Raw genomic sequence first — 16034 nt, 5'->3', positions numbered from 1 at the left:
CAGTGCCATGATCCTGGGGTCCTGGGATCAAGTTCCACATCAGGCTCCCCATGGGGAGCCTGCTTCTCCCTCTACATCTCTGCCTGTGTCTCTCATGATAAATAAACAAAATCTTAAAAAAAAATCAGCTAATATGCTTCATATGATCACAGGCACAAAGAAAAACATAGACCTAAGATGAAAGAAACAAGATATAAAAGAACTCTAGATTAATTTTAGAGATGGAAAACACAACAGGTGAAAATATCATTGAATGAGATTACTAGGGACACCTGGGTGGCTCAGCGCTTGAGTGTCTGCCTTTGGCTCAGCATGATCCCAGAGTCCCGGGATTGAGTCCCAAATCGGGCTTCCTGCATGCAGCCTGCTTCTCCCTCTGCCTATGTCTCTGCCTCTCTCTGTGTCTTTCATGAATAAATAAATAAAATTAAAAAAAAAAAAGAATGAGTAATCTTATTCTAATCTAATCTAGCAGATTAGATACTGAAGGAAATACTAGTGAACTTGAAGACACAGAAACTTAAAATATAAGAAGTATTTATATATGTAATACATAAAATTTATATTCAAATACCGTGTATTATACTCTAATTTAAATAAAAATATTAAATATAGTATATTTTATACATTTTAAATATTTTATGTATACATATAAGCAAATGTGCATTTTCTTATTTCTTCTTTTTTCATAAAAAACAAAATACAGAATGTATAGTGTATACTTTGGAGTGACTTTTTAAAAACCTAAACACATACTTTGTTATTCTCAGGTTTCTTTTTTAAAATTATAGCCACCTTAGTGGGTGTAAAATGATATCTCATTTTGGCTTTGAGTTCACATACCTTCAACTTTTTCCACTTTCTTTTTCAGAGCTTCACAATTCTCCCTTATTTCTAGAAATCTGCCCATTTCATCTAGTTATCTAATTTGATGGTAAAATCATAGTATTGTCTTAAAATCCTTTTTATTTTGATAAGGTTGGTAATAGTAATATACTCACTTGCGTTTCTGATTTTAGTTATGTTAGTCTTCTCTTTTTGTCAGATAAAGGTTTGTTGATTTTTCAAAGAATTGACTTTAGGTTTTATTAATTTTCTCTTGTTGTTCTAGTCTCTATTTTATCTCTTCTCTCATCTTTATTGTTCCCTTCCTTCTGCTACCTTTGGGTTTAGTTTGCTCTTCTTATTCTAGTTCCTTAAGGTGTAAAGTTAGATTTTTCACTTGAGGTCATTTTTTACAAAATCATAATAAAATACACATAAAACTTACCATTTAACCATTAAAAAAAAAAGATTATTTATTCATGAGAGACACAGAGAGAGGTGCAGAGATATAGGCAGAGGGAGAAGCAGGTTCCCTATAGAGAGCCTGATGTGGCACTCAATCCCATCACCAAAGTACAAAGGTTCTAACTTCTTCACAACCTCACGTATTTACTAATGTAGGTTTTACCTGCTATAAATTTCCCTCTGTTGCTGTAACCCATCAATTCTGGTATCCTGCTAGAGCATTAATTCATCTATAAGTATTTTTAAATTTCCCTTGTGATTTCTTCTTTGACTTCATTGGTTAAGAGTGTGTTTACTTAATTTCTACATATTTCCAGTTTTCCATTTATAACTGATTTCCAGCTTCATTCTACTGTGGTTCAAGAAGATCCTTTAGATGGTTTCAAACCTTTAAAACAGAGACTTATTTTGTAGCCTAGCATATGATCTCTCCTAGAGAATGTTTCATGTGCATTTGAGAAGAATGTGTTATGCTGTTGTTGGGTGGAGTGTTCTATCTACGTCCACAAGAGCTAGGCAGTTTATAGTATTGGTCAAGTCCTATGTTTCCTTATTGATTTTTCTGTCCATACATTCTATCCATTATTGAAAGTGAAATATTAATGATCTTCAGCTATTATTTTACAAGTGTTTTTCTACTTGCAGTTTCTTTAAATATTCTGTCTATAGGAGCACCCGTGTGGCTCAGTTAAGGGTCTGACTCCTGATTTCTGCTCAGGTCATGAACTCAGGGTCATGAGATAAAGCCTTGCATCAGGCTTCATGCTGGGTGTGGAGCCTGCTTAAGATTCTCTCATAACCTCTCCTCTCTGCTTGCACATGCATACACTCACTCTCTCTAAAAAAATAAAAAGTAACTAAATTTGTCTATTGAGTCTAATGTCTATACTTCCTTAGGAAGAGTTTAATATCTCCTACCAATGGGCTATATTTTGTTTCTCTGCTTGTTTTTAAGTTTTATACTGAAAGCTGAATACTTTGAATATACTATGGTAACTACGGAAAACAGACTCTTCTCTCTCCCCAGAATTTTTTGTTGTCTGCCGTAGCTATGAGTTTAGTGAGTTTTCGGAACTCATTTTGTAGTCTGTTGTTATTTGTTGTGTGTGGTCTCCGAAGTCTCTGTTCCTTTGACTTGTATTTAGCTAATGTTTTGACAGATTTCCTTGAACACCAGGAGGAGAAAGAGAGAGAACGGGAGGGGAAAAAAAAAAAAAAGGAGAAGGAAGAGGAAGGAAAAAAGTAACAGAAAAACAACAAAAAGAAAAAACTTCTCCCAGACTTTGAAGACTGGCATTGTGCTGGAGCACTCACTCCTTGGGTGCTTATTTACATCAAGTATAAACTGCCTTAGCCTTCAAGTTCTGCTTGCACTGAGTCTACAGATTAGACAGAAGTGAAAGTTTCATGACTTCTAAGGTTTTACCTGAGCATGAATCCTAGGCATGTGCATGTTTTTCAAAAATTTCCACCATACACAAAGGTTTTAAAATGTCCCAATTTCCTATCATTTCAAAATTGCCTTTTTCTTGACTTAGTATTTGCTTGGTTGTTGTGAACCTGTTTTCCAGAGTTCTGACAAAGTTGATTCTGATAGTTTGCTTGAGTTGTCAATATTTCTGTGAATAGATGACAGAGTTCTACCACTTGGAGCTCTACCACTTTACCGGATATCTTCTTCCTCTGTCAATTTTTAAACTTCTTTGTATTTTAGAGAAATCAGCACTATATTTATGATACATGCTACAAATATTTGCTCCCAAATTTTCTTAGTTTATGTTTTTGGTCATGAAAAACATAATTTTTATGTACACAAATTTATCAATCTTTTATTGAATCCTGATTTTGAGTCATAGTTACAAAGCATTTCCCTATACCAGGATTATAGAGAAATTTACTCCAAGGTTCTAGTATTTAAAGTTCCATTTTTAAAATTTAGGACCCTGGGCAGCCCCGGTGGCTTAGCGGTTTATTTTATCTTATTTTATTTTTTTTAAATTTTTAATTTTTAATTTATGAGAGTCACACAGACTGTGAGAGAGAGAGAGAGAGAGGCAGAGACATAGGCAGAGGGAGAAGCAGGCTCCATGCACTGGGAGCCCAACGTGGGATTCGATACCGGGTCTCCAGGGTCGTGCCCTAGGCCAAAGGCAGGCGCTAAACCACTGCGCCACCCAGGGATCCCTGGCTTAGCGGTTTAGCACTGCCGTCAGCCCGGGGTGTGATCCTGGAGTCCCAGGATCGAGTCCCACGTGGGGCTCCCTGCATGGAGCCTGCTTCTCCCTCTGCCTGTGTCTCTGCCTCTCTCTGTGTGTCTCTCATGAATAAATCTTAAAAAAAAATTTAGGGCCCTAATTAATTTGTAATTTATTTTTGTGTACAGTTGAGAGATGAATCTAAGTGTATTTTTTTTTTCAAAATAGCTATATAGATAATCCAACTTCATTTATTTAAAAAAAAAATCCTTCTTTGTCCCTGGACTTTCTGTTCTGTTCCACTAACCTGTGTCTATTCATGTATCAGTACTAAGCTATCTTAATTACATTGATTTTACAGCATTTCTAATATAGAGGGCTATTCTCTCCACCCTTGCTATTTTTTCCTAGTATTTGCCTAGCTATTTTTCTGTGTATATTTTTCCATATGAACTACCACACACAAATACATCAACTGATCTATCTCCATAAAAAAACTATTTGTTCTTTTTATTGAGATCATATCAAACTTACAAATTATTCTAGGGAGAACTATAGCTTGACCATGCTAAGATATCCTCACCAAGAACATGCATGGTTTACATGTATTTAAGTTTACTTTGTATTTTTTTGAAGTATTTTGTAGCTTTCTTCATTTAGTTTTAAATAGTTCTTTTTTTTTTTCCTAAGATTTTTATTTACTTATTCATGAGAGACACAGAGAGAAAGGCACACAGGCAGAGGGAGAAGCAGGCTCTGTGTGGTGGAGCCCAATGTGGGACTCGATCCCAGGACCCCAGGATCACGCCCTGAGCCGAAGGCATATGCTCAACCACTAAGCGCCTCATGTCCCTAAACAATTGTTAAATTTCTTCATACATATAACATATGTATATGTATGTATATGTATATATGTACATAATCTATCTATATATCTATAATCTTTCTTGTTATTATAAATGAGGTCTTTTGTTCATTATCTCCACCTGATTATTTGTATTAACATGCAAAACTATTCTGTATATTAATTTCCAATCCAGCTATCTGCCTAATGCTTTCAGTCAATTTCATCACGGTTTCCAGGTCTTTTGTTTCTAATTCTTACGCCTCCTCTTTTCTTGTCTAACTACATTGACTAATACCTCCAATACAAAATTAAATAGAAGTCAAGACAGCAGGCATCCTTGACTTCCTCTTGACTAAATATCGGTTTTAAAACTAAGATATATGTTTAATCAATTTAAGAAAGTATCCACTGATTCTTACGGTTTTCAAATGTTTTTAGCAGAAACCGGTATTAAATTTTGTCAAAGGTTGTTTCAATATCAACAAAGAAAAATCATGATTTTCTCTTTAGACATATTAACATGGTGAGTTATAATAATATATTTCCTAAAACAGAACTACCTTGCAATCTTGGTATAAGTCCATTCAGTCATAATTTATTATTAATATGGTACTGGAATATGCCAATATCTGACTTAAGGTTTCTTGTATCAATATTCATAAATGATATTGGTTTGTAACCTTTTGTGTACTACATGAACAAGTCTATACTGTTCATTATAATATCTTAAGGGGCACCTAGGTGGCTCAGTTGTTTAAGTGTCTGCCTTTAGCTCAAGTCATGATCTCAGGGTCCTGGGATCAAGCCCTGCATCAGGCTCGCCACTCAGTGAGGAGTCTGCTTCTCCTTCTTTCTCTCCCTCTGCCGCTCCCTCCCGCTTATGCACTCACTCTCTTGCTCTCTCAAATAAATAATTTTTAATATATATATATTTTTAATTCATGATAGACAGAGAGAGAGAGAGGCAGAGACACAGGCAGAGGGAGAAGCAGGCTTCATGCCAGGAGCCCAACGTGGGACTCGATCCCGGGACTCCAGGACCGCGCCCTGGGCCAAAGGCAGGCGCTAAACCGCTGAGCCACCCAGGGATCCCCAATAAATAAAATATTAAAAAAACATAGTATCTAAGGATTAGAAGACAGAAATGAACAAATGGGAGTACATCAAACTAAGAAAGCTTCTGCACTGCAAAGGAAACCATCACTGCAATGAAAAGCCAATCTACCAAATGGAAGAAATATTTGCAAATTATATTTCTGCTAAGAGGTTAATACTCAAAATACAAATAGAACTCAAATAACTCAATAGCAAAAAACCCAAACGATCCAATTAAAAAGTGAATAGTGCATCTGAACATTTTTCCAAAGAAGATATACAGATGGTCAACAGATAAATGAAAAGATCAACATCAAGAATCATCAAGGAAACACAATCAAAACCACAATGAGGCAGCCCAGGTGGCTCAGCGGTTTAGCGCCGCCTTCAGCCCAGGGCATGATCCTGGAAACCAAGGATTGAGTCCCGCGTCAGGCTCCCTGCATGGAGCCTGCTTCTTTCTCCCTCTGCCTGTGTCTCCACCCCTCTCTCTCTCATAAATAAATAAATTAAATAAATAAATAAATAAACAAACAAACAAATAAATAAATAAAATCAATCTTAAAAAAAAAAACCCCAAACACAATGAGATACTACCTCATACCTGTTAGGATGGAGATCAGAAAGAATAAAAATAAGTATCAATGAGGACATGGAGAAAAAGGAACTTTTGTGTACTGTTGGTGGGACTACAAAATGGTGTAGCCACTATCGAAAATAGAATGGAGGTTCCATAAAAAAATTAAAAATAGTACTACCCTGGGACACCTGGGCGGCTCAGTGGTTGAGCGCCTCCCTTCTGCCCAGGGCGTGATCCTGGAGTCTCGGGATCAAATCCTTATCAGGCTCCCTGCACAGAGACTGCTTCTCCCTCTGCCTGTGTCTGCCTCTCTCTGTGTCTCTGATGAATAAATAAATAAAATCTTAAAAAAAAAAAAAAAAAAAAGAACTACCCTATGATCAGCAATTCCATTTCTGGTTATTTACTCAAAGAAAATAATAATATGGGACTCCTGGGTGGCTCAGTGGTGAGCATCTGCCTTCAGCTCAGGGAACAAGTCCTGAATTGGGCTCCCTGAGGGGAGCTTGCTTCTCCCTCTGCCTGTGTCTCTCTGCCTGTGTCTCTCATGAATAAATAGAATCTTAAAAAAATATATATTAGCTCAAAAAGATATATGTACCACTATGTTCACTGCAGCATTATTTACAACACCCAATATATGTAAACAATCTATGTGTCCATCAATGGAAGAACATGAAAAGACAAAGCGATACATATATGGAGTGGAAATGTTATTTAGCCATAAAAATTGAAATCTTTCCATTTTTGACAACATGGATGGATTTTGAGGGCATTAGGCTAAGTGAAATAAATTAGACAAAAAAAAAAAAAAAAAAAAAACCCAGAAAAATGTAAACCAAAAAAAGCAAAAGCAAAAAATAAAGATAAAAGTTAAAGTTGTATGAAGTAGAGAGTTGAAAAACAAAATACGGATACTTGAAAAGTAGGTAAATTGAGAAGAGACAAATATACAGAATAAGATAGGGAGAAATAATTAATAAAAAGATAAAATAATTTCAGACTATTTAGTTTCATATTTAATTTCTAGTTTTAAACTTCAAAAGTCACTGTACCAGGTGTATCTATAGTATATAATAGAGTTGGCTTTATAAGCCAACTTGAAAATATATTTTTTATTAAATGTATTAGCTCATTCACATTTTTAAAAAAATTTTTATTTATTTATTCAGGAGAGACACAGGGCGAGGCAGAGACAGGAAGAGGGAGAAAAGCAGGCTCCCTGAGGGGAGCCTGATGCAGGACTTGATCCCAGGGCCCTGGAGATCATGACCTGAGCCAAAGGGAGACGATCAACCACTGAGCCACCGATGCACCGAGCCCATTCACATTTCTTGATGTAACTGATCAACTTTGTCAAGTTATAATTTTACTTATCTGTGTGTTTCAGAAAAATACTTCTGGTTTCAAAAAAGTTTGTATTTTTTGTTCTAGTAGTTATATTTATACTTTTCTATAGAGTCATTAACTCTCATTTATTTTACTATCTAGACTGTCCATTTTATTTTTTTTATTACTCAAAAAAGCTTCATTTTTAAATTACCTTTCTGACTCTGTGCTTGGGCCTTCACCACTTTCACAATGATTTTCTGCTCCTCAATAAGGAAAGCATACTTGATCCTGTCATATGCACACTTAGCACACATGGAACCACCACAGGCCCTGCTGACATATTTTTTTGTTTTAGACAATGTCATATGGATTTTAGGTCTCATAGCATGAATTCCTCAAAGTCAGCTTGGGCACACGCCACATGCATATTTTGGTGCTTTCCCAACCTTCTTGGTATAAAGGTAAATGATTCTATTACCAGGGGTTCGGGACAGCCTAGTTTTGTTAGAGGCTGTATTGTAGGACAGCCTATGACAGTATGTCAAACACTGGACCATTCTGAACACCTAGGATGCTGTTCCCAGAAGAAGAAAAAGGAACTAGACTGTCCATTTTTAAAGGCATCCTTCGAATCACACCTATTACCTAAACCAACAAACAATTGGTTTATTCTACTTTTCCTTTTCTCTCTTTCCATTTTCTTTTAGATACGATCATAGAAGACATAATGTTTATATACTATGCTTCCAGGTGTTCCCAGCATTGTTTTTTTTTTTTTAATGATTTTATTTATTTATTCATGAGAGACATAGAAAGAGAAGCAAAGACACAGGCAGAGGGAGGAGAAGCAGGCTCCATGCAAGAAGCCCGATGTGGGACTCAATCCCAGGAATCCAGGATCCGGCCCTGAGCCAAAGGCAAATGCTCAACCGCTGAACCACACAGGGACCCCTCCCACCATTGTTCTAATCTTAGCTCTACAACCAAATACAAGAAAACGTTCACCATCTACCTTTCGTCAAGGTCTCCCTTGTCACCTCTTGGTTAGATGAACCTCACACTCTACAGAGTCCCCAGGAAGAGCATATGTATAGTTTTCTGAGTTCTTCCATTTCAAAACCTATTTTCTCTAATCAGCATACTTGGCAGCTTGGATTGGCACAAAAATCTTTGTTCACCCTTTCTTTCCTTAAGTTTCTTGAAAACGATGTTCTTTTGTTGTCTTCCTTTGAATGATGACTTGAAAAAAGTCTGTCTCTTGCCCTTGAAAATTACTTCATATTTTTGAAACAGGCACTGAGGATTTCTGATCTTTAATGTCTAAAAAAGTTTAATAGTCTAAAGTCTAACAGTTTTCTTAAAGTCTAGACTTAGACTTTAAAAAGTTAAGATGTGTTCTGATCATTCCATTTTGCAATACCTGGAGAGCTCTTTCAATGTACAGATTCAATAATTTTATTTCTAAAAAGTTTTCTTGAGTTATAGTTTTAAATACTAGTTCTGGGGGCACCTGGTTGGCTCAGTGGAACATGCATCTCTTGATTTTGGAGTTTTAAGTTCAAGTCCTTGGGTGTAGAGATTCCTCAAATATAAAACCCTAAAAAACTCAAAAAACTAGTTCTGTTTCAGTTTTGATTTTCTTCCCTAGGGATTCTATTTATATGTAATATGGGACCTTCCTTTCCTATTTTCCAGTTGAATCCCTTTCTCTTCGATATTTTTGTACTTCTTTATCTTATCCCCATTCCCTCTTGGTTGTTTCGGTTTTCCTTCAAAGCCCCTTATTAAATCTTCATGTAAGCTTATTTTCTCCTTGGGGACCTTTAATTTAGACTTAATTTTGAGATGATGTTGTCATCTTCTCTAAATTTTCTGAGCTCAAGCAACTGCCATTTCTTCTTATCTGTCCATTCTGATTCTTAGGTTTAAATTCCTGATCCATGGTGCTTTACTCATATCTTCAAATGTTTGTCTGAGGATATTTAATTCAGTTTTGAGTGCTATACAACAGTTTTCTAATGGTTCATGGTGATTTTAGGAGTATATTTTTTTTTGGCCTAAATATTTTGATTCATGGGTTTTTGTTTTTTTTTTTTCATACAATTCTGTATGGAAGTGGTCTGTTTTTGTACATTCCTATTCACTTCATGGAGAGAGTTCCTAACTTAAGCACAGCTTCTCCTGTTAGTTTAGTAAAAGCAGTTTCTTTACTTGAAGATAGTGGTGGTGGTAAAACAGGAAGGCTGGCAGGTCTTATTTACCCTTTATTTCAGTCAGATGCTTAATTTCCCTCTCATTTTTTTTTTCTTTTGCTTCTAAACCAAGTCTCCAAGTTTGGCTGATTTCTTCCTCTCTATCTAATGCTTCTTTGAGACTGTTACTTCTGATACCACAAACTTTCAAGTCCCTTTCTTGTAACCAGAGCTGTGAACTCCCAGGATCTAGACTTATATTCAGTATTTCAGCAGTTAGCCTTTGAATTTCTGTGATTTTTTTTTTCTGTGCTTCATCTAAGTGTTCTAACTCCTATATATTTTTGTTTCACGGAATCTCTAAAGCTTCTTATCCCCAGCTTAGCACCTACAGGCTTAAAGCAGTGGGAAATAAGAACAGTCCTGGAATTTCGTTTTCTTGTCTACCTAGAAGGCAGTTTGAAGGTGATGGTATTCTTTCTCTCCTAGTAATGCTGAAGGTTATGTGTGCTTTTCTTTGCTTTCCTTATTCATTTTATATTTTTTGAGGATTTGTAAGGAACATTGGAATTAGGTAGCCTCCTTTATCCTTTAGATCTGGCAGTTTTCTACCAGTTTTTTTGTTTGTTTGTTTTGTTTTTTTGTTTTTAAGGAGTCCTTAGTCCTCAGTAAGTAGCCTACTTGAAATACTACACTCTAATTCACGGAAGAAGTCTGAAAAAAGGAAAGCTGTATTCGTACAGATGGGTACAGGTACCATACAAAAATTAAAGAAATACTGGAAGTTGACAGAGAATCTGGAGCACCAAGAGTGGGTAACTCACGAGGATTTCAAAGGACTCTGAAGGAAGTGAATGACAGAGACCAAAAATAGGAAGAAAGACCACAAAATACGTAAGAGGAGACAATAAGAAAATGACGTAAACAAGGTGAACATAGAGACATGTATGAAAAATAGTCACAATGTGGGATAGGTAAGACTAATATACTAACAATGCTGTCCAGTAAGGAGAAAGCAGGATGATAATTTGAGGCAGATCAATTAGAATGAAGAACAAAGGAAATGAAGAGTTAAACCGGAAGATACACATTTTAGAAAACAGTGCAGGAAAAAAAAGCTTGGAGGAAAAAAACAGGTAAACAGAGAAGAAAGTGAAATACCTTCACTGTAAAATTTATATTATCTGCCAAGACATGAAGCATATGTATTACTATGGATAAGCCAAATAGGGGGATGCTACTCATTCAAGTAAAAAGATAACCTTAAGGCTGGTACAAAAACATTTATTTGAGTGACAGTAATTTGGTTAAGAATAATAACATTACTCATTACTTAAAACATTTCAAAATGCCTTCCTTAATCTTTTTTTTTTAATTTTTAATTTTTATTTTTATTTTTTTTTTTATTTTTTTTTATTTATGATAGTCAGAGAGAGAGAGAGAGAGAGGCAGAGACATAGGCAGAGGGAGAAGCAGGCTCCATGCACCGGGAGCCTGACATGGGATTCGATCCCGGGTCTCCAGGATCGCGCCCTGGGCCAAAGGCAGGCGCCAAACCGCTGCGCCACCCAGGGATCCCTGCCTTCCTTAATCTTAATGAAAATATACTTCCAAGATCTTATGCTATAGAAAAATTCCAATAAATTTTTAAAAGATATGTATATGAGAATGTTTATTCTAGCCTGGATTGTAATGCGTAAAAAGGGAAATCTTTTTTTTTTTTTAAGATTATATTTATTCATTCATGAGAGACACAGAGAGAAAGAGACGCAAAGACACAAGCAGAGGGAGAAGCAGGCTCCATGCAGGGAGCCCGATGCGGGACTCGATCCCAGGGCTTTGGTATCACGCCCTGGGCTGAAGGCTGCGCTAAACCGCTAAGCCACGAGGGCTGCCCTAAAAAAGGGAAATCTAAATGATCAACATGGGAGTGGGAAGGGAAAAGACAATACAGCAGACTGGTTAAGAATGCAAGTGGAGAGAAGCCTGGGTGGCTCAGTCAGTTGAGCATCCGGCTCTTGCTTTCAGCTCAGGTCATGATCTCAGGATTATGAGATTGAGCCCTGTGTCAGGCTCTGTGCTCAGTGTGGAGTCTGTTTGAGATTCCCTCTCTCCCTCTGCTCATGCACATCTTCAAAAAATCTTCAAAAAAAAAAAAAAAAAAAAGGGATTGCAAGTGGAGTCTAATTGACTAGATTTACTATTATTGTACCACTTTGTCACCTTGAGAAAATTAACTTCTCTAAGTCTTGATTACTTCATTTATAAAAGCCAATTTTTGATACATCTAGCTCACAGAACTACTGTAAGGAATTAAAGAAAAAATCTATTTAAACACTTAGGACACAGTATTTGGCATATAACAAACACTTTAGGGAAGACTATTTTTTTAAAATATTTTATTTATTTATTCATAGAGACAGAGAGAGAGAGAGAGAGAGAGGGGCAGAGACACAGGCAAAGAGGGATAAGCAGGCTCCATGCAGGGAGCCTGATGTGGGACTTGATCCAGGGTCTCCAGGATCACGCCCTGGGCTGCAGGCGGCGCTAAACCGTTGCACCACCGGGGCTGCCCAGGTAAGACTATTATTATTACAGTTATTATACTATGATCTCTTTATGTGTCTAATAAAATATAAGCATGAACGACACAGGGAGGATATACATAAAACGTTGAATTATCTTAGGAGTATCATGAAGTGTATGTAACTAGAGAACACACACTTTCTACTTTATGATTAGTATGTTATATACATGTATTTTTTTCAAAGTTCAAAAACAGGAGACTGGAAAATGGAGTTACCACTATTTATGGATGTGATAAATCTTTAAAAAGCAAGTACATACTTAAGAACTGTAATTAGTTTGACTTTCATCATTTTTTTGACATCAAGCAATATATACTCCAGTTAATCACTTTGTAAGAAGAAAGCAAAATATTAAGAATTTACCTACCCCTGCAGTTGTTGCTGTTGGTGAGAGGAAAGGGGCACTCTTGGTTTGTTCCAGCCAGTATAATCCTGGTTACACCTCAGTTTTTTAACAGAAAGAGGAGCTGGTTGAGGAAGAAATCCCAAACTTCTTTTGGCAGAGGGAGTTTGGCCTGAAACATTAGTCCTGTAAAAAAGAATAGATAGTGCCTAAGCAAAACAATTTTGCCTGCTATTTTTTCCCCTAGCAAATTCAGAAAAGTCAATGTCTGGGGAAAAAAAAATCCTAAACTTGGGGTAATATCAGTAATAATGATTACCTGGGGAGAAATTCCCCAAATGTAAATTAGCAAATCTGTCAATAGATAGCTGAAGAGGCATATGATACTACACCTAATCTATAATTAAAATAATTAAGTTAATGACTTAAGAAAACTATAATATAGTTTTACTTCGTTATTTACTTTTATTCACTTAATGGATATGATACATCAGTTTTCCCAGTCTTAAAAACATTTTGGCAGTTAACTTTTTCCACTATTACAAATAGTGATACAACAAATACTCTTTTATACAATCTCCTAGAGAACTTCCTTTAGTTTATATGCTTAGAAGTGAAAATGTTAGGAATAAGTATTTTTGATTTTTAGTGTTTTGAGATCTTGTGATCATTTTTCAAAAAGGCTGCACCAGGGGGATCCCTGGGTGGCTCAGAGGTTTAGCGCCTGCCTTTGGCCCAGGGCGCGATCCTGGAACCCCGGGATCGAGTCCCACGTCGGGCTCCCGGCATGGAGCCTGCTTCTCCCTCCTCCTGTGTCTTTGCCTCTCTCTCTATGTCTATCATAAATAAATATTTAAAAAAAAACAAAAACAAAAAGGCTGTACCAATTTCTATGTCCACTAATAGCAAATTTCCATTTCTTCACATAATCTCCATTACATTACTGAGTGAAACTGATCCGACTGTTGTTTTGTTTTGCATCTTCCTGATTACTACTGAAGTTGAACGTATTTATAATCCTTTGCTCTTTTCTGAACTGCTTTTGCATATCTTTAGTTTTATATTGGGTTCTTAAGAATTTGTGATTTTTCATATATTTCACATTCTAATCTTCTATTATATATTCTAAGTCTTTAGCTTTTACATAATCTCTATCAACCTTTTATGGTTTCAGTATTTTTCATAATTCAGTTTTTATTGGTTGTTCTGAGAACAGTAAACATTTCAACTTGTTAATTCTTTACGTATCAAAAATCTAAAAATCATCCAGCTATAATTCTTTTTTAAAAATTATTCCAGTGACCTTCCAGCTTAAAATTTGAAGGCAAATCTTCCTTAAGTACCAATTTATGATAATTGATAATAATTTTTCTTATCAAGTACCAATATCTTCAAATGTTGATAGGCTTCAAATGTTATACGGTTAAGTCCCATTGATTGATAATTTATATCATATATACTACATACTCAAATTTTCAATCTTGCATAGCACATTAACAAAGTTACTTAGGAAAACTGGACTGCCAGTGACCAACATGTTACAGAGAGCACAAAATTCTGACTAGGAGCCAAGATCAAGGAGTGGTTTTCTTTAGAAAACAATTCTATCAAAAACATGGGTTAAGAAGTAATTTAGGGACACCTGGGTAGCTCAGTGGTTGAGCATCTGCCTTCAGCTCAGGGAGTGATCTCGACCTGGGACTGAGTCCCGCATCGGGCTCCCCACATGGAACCAGTTTCTCTCTCTGCCTCTGCCTGTGTCTCTGTGCCTCATTCTATGTCTCTCGTGAATTAAAAAAAAAAAAAAGTAATTTAAAATACTAAATGGCCATTTAGTATGCTTGATATTAAAGGATAGAAAAACTACTCCATCTATGGAATGTTGAGCTGATACCCAAGACAATCAAAGCCCCCCATATTCAATATCCCACTATTTTCTGGTTGTATCAAGAAACAACCAGCAAATGATTTTACCTCTTAAAAAAAATTTACACTTAAAAAAATGGGATGAGGTGAGATCCTCTCCTTTTTTTTTTTTTTTTTAATTTTTTTTTTCTATTTTTATTTATGATAGTCACAGAGAGAGAGAGAGAGAGAGGCAGAGACACAGGCAGAGGGAGAAACAGGCTCCATGCACCGGGAGCCCGACGTGGGATTCGATCCCGGGTCTCCAGGATCGCACCCTGGGCCAAAGGCAGGCACCAAACCGCTGCGCCACCCAGGGATCCCCAGATCCTCTCCTTCTTAAAAATGTTTCTAGAGCTACTGAAAACCTTACATCTATAAAATAGTTGATTAAAATATTCCTCTAGATTGTACAAGGGAAACACAGACCACTGATAAGACATGGTATATGATATATATATATTTTTTAAAGATTTTATTTATTTATTTGTGAGAGACAGAGAGAGAGAGAGGCAGAGACACAGGCAGAGAGAGAAGCAGGCTCCATGCAGGGAGCCCGACATGGGACTCGATCCTGGGTCTCCAGGATCAGGTCCTGGGTTGAAGGCGGCGCTAAACCGCTGAGCCACCCAGGCTGCCCAAGACATGGTATATGATATTAATCAGATGTGTCTTCTCTGTCTCCTGCTTCATCTGTGGCTAGATTCTCATTTTTAGATTCTCCATTTTTGTGTGTGTATTTTTTAAAAGACTTTCTGTATTTAACAGAGAGAGAGAGAGAGAGAGAGAGAGAGGGAGGGAGCACAAGCAGGGAGAGCTGCACAGAGAGAGGGAGAAGGTTCTCCACTGAGCAGGGAGCCTGACATGGGGCTCGACCCCAGGATCACAACCTGAGCTGAAGGCAGACACATAACTGAGCTACCCTACGCGGGTGCTCATTTCTGTTTCTGCAGGTAAGTCTTTTGTTTCTTGATTAGCCACTTTAAGCCCATTTTGCTCCCCTTTTCCCTCTTTGCACTTTTTATCTGAAGATTTATTCTTTCCTACTGCCTTTTTGGCTTTGTTTCTACTTTTGCAGGCACAGGTTTCCCCTCCTTCACTGCCCCCACCGCCACACACACACCCACACACAGAGCTGACTTTCCTCTTGAGCATCCTGGTGGCAGGCCTATCAAGGAAAGTCTTTGTGAAGCTGGGCTGCCTGGTTGCTGCCTTATGGTTTCAATTTTTGTGTCTTAAGAATTAATTCTATAATTCTTTTTTTTTAATTTAAAAAAAATTTTTTTAATTTTATAATTCTATTAGATCACAGAATATTTTCCTATTATTTTCTCCTAAAAGTTTTAATTCTTATTTAGGTCTTTAATCTCCTTAGATTTTTTTTTTTAAGATTTTATTTATAAGTATTCTCTACAACCCAATGCAAGTCTGGAATTTACAACCCCAAGATTAAGGGTCACATGCTCTACTGACAGCCAGCCAGGTGCCCCTACCTTAAAACTTATCATTAGCTTTCTAACAGTTGCATCTCTTACTGTGCACTACTAAACACTGTGGTTTGAACAGTGCAAGGTATATGTGCTTCCATTCTTTCACTCTCAACCTTTCTTCATCTTTATGTCGTAGTTGTTTCTTTTAAATAGTATATAGATTATTTTTCTTCCTTT

The 16034-nt window shown here is 36.7% G+C and overlaps 2 protein-coding genes across 7 annotated transcripts in view; both read right to left on the bottom strand.

Moving 5' to 3' along the window:
* USP37 (ubiquitin specific peptidase 37) overlaps positions 1-16034 on the bottom strand; it is a 97055-nt gene that overhangs the window by 43844 nt on the left and 37177 nt on the right. For all 6 annotated transcript variants that reach the window (XM_026002164.2, XM_026002165.2, XM_072741742.1 and 3 more), the window contains one exon: positions 12487-12648. In XM_026002164.2, coding sequence (XP_025857949.1) covers positions 12487-12648 — 162 coding nt within the window. The remainder of the gene's footprint in view (positions 1-12486; positions 12649-16034) is intronic.
* Positions 7525-7948, bottom strand: LOC112922491 (large ribosomal subunit protein eL34-like). Its single transcript, XM_072741878.1, is given in 1 exon segment — positions 7525-7948. A coding segment is annotated over 1 exon segment (372 nt). The 5' UTR covers positions 7897-7948.

The sequence above is a fragment of the Vulpes vulpes genome, chromosome 16, assembly GCF_048418805.1.
Source record: "Vulpes vulpes isolate BD-2025 chromosome 16, VulVul3, whole genome shotgun sequence".
Classification (NCBI taxonomy): Eukaryota; Metazoa; Chordata; class Mammalia; order Carnivora; family Canidae; genus Vulpes; species Vulpes vulpes.
Note: the sequence above shows the minus strand (reverse complement) of the source record. Positions and strands in the feature narration are given on the sequence as shown.